Source organism: Gekko japonicus, unplaced genomic scaffold, assembly GCF_001447785.1.
Source record: "Gekko japonicus isolate JY-2015 unplaced genomic scaffold, Gekko_japonicus_V1.1 scaffold2240, whole genome shotgun sequence".
Classification (NCBI taxonomy): domain Eukaryota; kingdom Metazoa; phylum Chordata; class Lepidosauria; order Squamata; family Gekkonidae; genus Gekko; species Gekko japonicus.
Window position 1 is genome coordinate 276,943 of NW_015165885.1, and position 4,461 is coordinate 281,403.

At 46.7% G+C, this 4,461-nt stretch overlaps 1 protein-coding gene across 1 annotated transcript in view; it reads right to left on the bottom strand.

The window, feature by feature from the left end:
* LOC107110515 (chromosome unknown open reading frame, human C3orf17) overlaps nt 1–2,251 on the bottom strand; it is an 11,547-nt gene extending 9,296 nt beyond the window's left edge. Inside the window, exons 1-2 of the mRNA XM_015411303.1 lie at nt 2,148–2,251; nt 1,376–1,530 (exon numbers count right to left, since the gene is read on the bottom strand). Of these exons, the coding sequence (XP_015266789.1) occupies nt 1,376–1,530; nt 2,148–2,247 (255 nt within the window). The 5' untranslated portion in view covers nt 2,248–2,251. The remainder of the gene's footprint in view (nt 1–1,375; nt 1,531–2,147) is intronic.
* Between the last annotated feature and the right edge of the window lie 2,210 nt (nt 2,252–4,461).

The following is a 4,461-nucleotide window of genomic DNA, read 5'->3' on the forward strand; positions in this document are numbered from 1 at the left end:
CACACAGGAACAAGGCAAGAAATGCCGGAGGGAGGGAGATGACTGCGGTCACCCCCCCGTCCAAACCCTCCCCTGTCCTTGTGGAAGAGTGGCTGGGCGGGGTCCCTCCCCTCCTCTCGCTGCCACGCCTTGTCCTCCTCCCTGTGCTCGGGGCGCTCCTCTCTGCCCGGCTAGCTGACTCCTGGATGCGGATGCGGCTGCCTCGGTGCCTCTGCCTGGCTCACCTCCTGCTGCTGCCAGTGGTGGCGGGTCGAGTCAAAAGCAAACAGCTAGGTGGCGGCCCGGACCTCAAGGCGCGCAGTCGGCCCGTCTGGGACTGAGGCAGGCTCCCCCCCCCCGGGACTCACCTCCCAGGAAGGCGGCCCCCTGCCTGGCAGCGGCTGCTTCTCCCCGCCGCACGTAGCTCCTGCTCTGCCCCCCGCCCCAAGCACATCCCCCCTACTGCAGAGCGCCTCCCTCCTCCCCGGGCACCTGGCTGCTCACACTGGGGCGGCTCCGGCAGGCGCAGGCGGGCTGGCGGCGGCAGCAGGGCCCTCGGGTGGCTCAGTCCAGCGCCACCATGATGGCTCCGTGCTCTAGGCGAGAGACTAGCTCACCTAGTAAGCAGGCCAGCCCTGCATGTTAGTCTCTCTGTAAGCAACAGAAAAGAGCAAGAGTCCAGTAGCACCTTGAAGACTAACAAAATCTGTGGCGTGGTATGAGCTTTCATGAGTCACTGCTTATTTCTTCAGATATCTTCACTGTATCTGAAGAACACGAAAGCTCATACCTTGAATAAAACTTTGATGATCTTAAAGGTGCCACTGGACTCAAACATTATCCTACTACTTCAGACCAACATGGCTACCCACCTGGACACTAAAGACTAACATGGCCATCAACCCAAACCTACAGTTCATAGATTATCTTCTTCATCCCTGGTACATTTATTTATTTTCCTTGTGCCTCAAGGTAGGTTATAATTCCAAACATTATAAATGAACAAGATACAGTAAAAACCCATTTATACCCCTCCCCAAGAAAATGCTTGTAACATGAAGCCAATTAAAAGCTGTTGCCTACAAAATGCCCTTATAACAGCCCCGACTAACTTCTAAAGTTAGTGCCCTCCTCAGGGAGCCTGTTCCACAAGCTGAGAGCTACTATGCACAAGGAATGGGCCCTAGTCTGCCAAGCTGCTCACATTAAGTGGGAGAACAACTTGAAAGTGGCAACCAAAACTGCAGTTGGCACAGGGGGACATATGGGGAGAAACAGCTCTTTAGATTGTGGGTCGTAAGCTGCAAAGTGGTGACTGACAACCAGAAGTTCAAACTGAAGAGTTCTTCTAATCATCATGTCTACATAAATTCTGAGGCTATTTCTATTTTCTCACCTGTCTGAGAGACCAATACGGCCTATGATGCCTCATTTGATAGTGGAAACTATACAGGATGGCATGCAAGGTTTTTCCTTCTGCAAGCACAGCTTTATTTTTTAGAAGGTTGTTGACCACATGACACCTCCCCATAACAGATGAAAGGCATTTCACTAAAAAACAAAAACATAGTAAGACATTTGTATGCCACTGTGCAACAATCCAGTTCAACAAAATAATTATCACAAAAAGTGCAGCTCAGACTCCATTAAACACCTTTTAAGCCCCCCTCAACTTGCTCCCATAATTCCTGGAAGTTCAAATCCACTTGAAAGTCAGCAATTTCTTTTCTTAATCCTCATTTTGAAAATTAACAGATGAGATACACATAATCCTTTAAAACTCATTTTCAGAATTCAAGGCTTTTAACTGAAGAGAGATGCAGTGCAATCCTATGCATGTGTCCACTTGGAAATAAATCACACTGAAATTGGCGGAGGAGCACTCTTTCGAGTAAATGCATACAGAGTTGTAACGCTCACCATACATCTCTGTTCTTAAGCATGCTTAACTTTGCCCAGGGCACAAGTCCTAAATTCCTGAAATATATACTGCTACTCAGCTACATTCGAAAGAGTTCAAGCTAGAAACACAGCACGTGATGTATCCAGTGCTTGAACGAAAGCACTCCTACACGAGTCTAACTTTAAAAGCAAACTTAAGAGCTTGTAACACACACACACACACACACACACACACACACACACACACACACACACACACCCCTCACCTGAGGAATGTTGGCCTGACACGGCTACCGTACCGCTACAAGCGGGCCACGGAACATCCACCCGATTCCATGCCGCATCGCTGCTTGTGGGCGCCGCCATCTTTTCCGTGAGGAGCGTGTGGACTGAACCAAATCACAAGGAAGGGGGAAAGAAGGCGGTTGAAAGCTTCAACCAATTAGTCGCTAGGGGGAGTCGAGATTCCGTAGGGGATGTGACTCCATCTCATAAAGTGGGGGTGGAGCGCGACCGCTGTAGGTTCTAAAGTAGGGTTACTAGATGTCTTCTTTGGGGCTCTTTTTAAAAAGCTGACTAAAATGTCCTGTTTTGGGGTTGGAAGGCTAAGAGTATTCCTACTTAGTAGCAATTATCACCGCTTAAATAGTAGGAGTATTTAAAATGAGATTTGTCAGTGATCACTTGTTTCACGTAGTCAGTGGGGGAATATATTCTCGTTTTCCCTTTTCAATATATTGTAGCTCTAGCTAAGCCCATCAACCAGGTGTCAGGATCAACAGCAAGCAGGTCCAAACACACTCTTCAGGAAAAGACCAGCACTGATGCAGACAAGACAGCACATTTTCGGCTGCTACAGTATGCAAACAAGGTCACTTTCTATAAGAGCCTAGTCTTTTTTTCTTCCTTTCCTTGCACCCAGCTCAGCCAGATCTTGCAAAGAGATAGCTAGGGTGTTGCAGCAAGATATTAATTTTCCTTAATTTCTCTCCCTCTTTTCCACCCTTTTCTCATTCATTTCTCTCTCCCGCCACCTGATTTTTCTGTGTCCCTCCCCCATTTATTTTCATATTCATAGTCTCAGGTCCTTCTCGCCCCTATCCTGCTTGACAATAGAATGTACTTAATAGTAGTGCAGTTGCAAACTTTTAATATTATGAACAGAAGGGGAGGGGGAGTTTGTATTACCCTATGATCTAACAAAGTAGTAAAAGGATGCATCCCCACACACACACCGTTTACATGCATGGTAATGGAACATGAATCCATTTTAGTGGTTATACATGTGGAACAGAAGTTAGAACTCCCAGTTCAGGCACTGAGTTGATATTATTGTGTTGGTGGAAGGTCTAATGGCCCTTTGTAAAGGCCACTTTGCTATATGACAAATAATGTTATCTTTTTAATATCATTAAAATTTCGTTCTATAACAAATACCATACCCAGTCTTTCTCCCCAGTGGGGATCCAAAGCTGTATTGTTCTCCTGTTATCCATATTATCCTAACAACAACCCTGTGCAGTAGGTCTGTTATTACATGTTGCCTGTTGTGAGGATAACCTGGTTCAGGGTGTGCCAGTTCCCTTCATGTTTGGCACTGCATCTTCCATAATCATTCGGGGGGGGGGGGGGGGGCAGGTTTTCAAAATTTCAAACATGTAGCATTATTTTCCGAGTTATGCCTGCCACAAACAGAGAGCCTTAGCTTCCACTACAAATAGCCTAGGGTGGAGGTGGTTTGTCTCACCTGGGCCAGGATTTTCCCATGCCTTCCAATTTGGGCCCTGGAACTCCCACAATCACTCTGAAGCTGCTGGCCAGCTTTGAATCTCCCAGCTCTATTCTCTGATGAGTTACCCCTGCCAGCATGATGTAGTATTGGACTTGGACTAGGATCTGGGAAACCCATGTTCAAATTCCCTCTCTTTCCAGTGGAAGGTTGCTGGGTGAGCTTGGGCCAGCCACACACTCTCAGCCTAGCCTACCTCACAGGGTTCTTGTGATGATAGAATGGAGAGGAGAATGATGTAAGCCACTTTAGGTTCCCATTGGGTTATCACCAGATAACTGGTGATCTTCAAAAGTAGAAATAAACTACTGTAATTCCAGGTCATAAAAGTTCCTTATGTCCTACTGATGGAGCATATACAGCCAGTATATATTACATTCAGATATGCTACAGAGAAGTTGGAGAACCTTGAGAAATGGGGTGGGGGGGAGGAATAAGATTTGGAAATTTCCTCTCCATACCCGAATGTCTCCATACATGATTCTCAGGGGTTCCCCCCCCCCTTTTAGTTGGTTCAGCTGCCCTCAGTATTTGTACCTGCTGGAGCATGCTCAGTCCTTATTGAGACTTTGGGTCCTTTGGTTAGTTTACAGAGTTTTCCGCGTATTTGGAAGGTGACTTGAATTACTAGAAACCCTACTCTACCTGTTGCTGACCCTGTTTTTCTGTTTTTGTAACTGAAAAAGCAACCCAGTTTGCTATTGGATGATGTGGTGCTAGTTTTCATTCCACATCACTACAATGCACACAAAAATGTTACTACATCTTTAAGAAAGAGGAGCCTCTTTCCC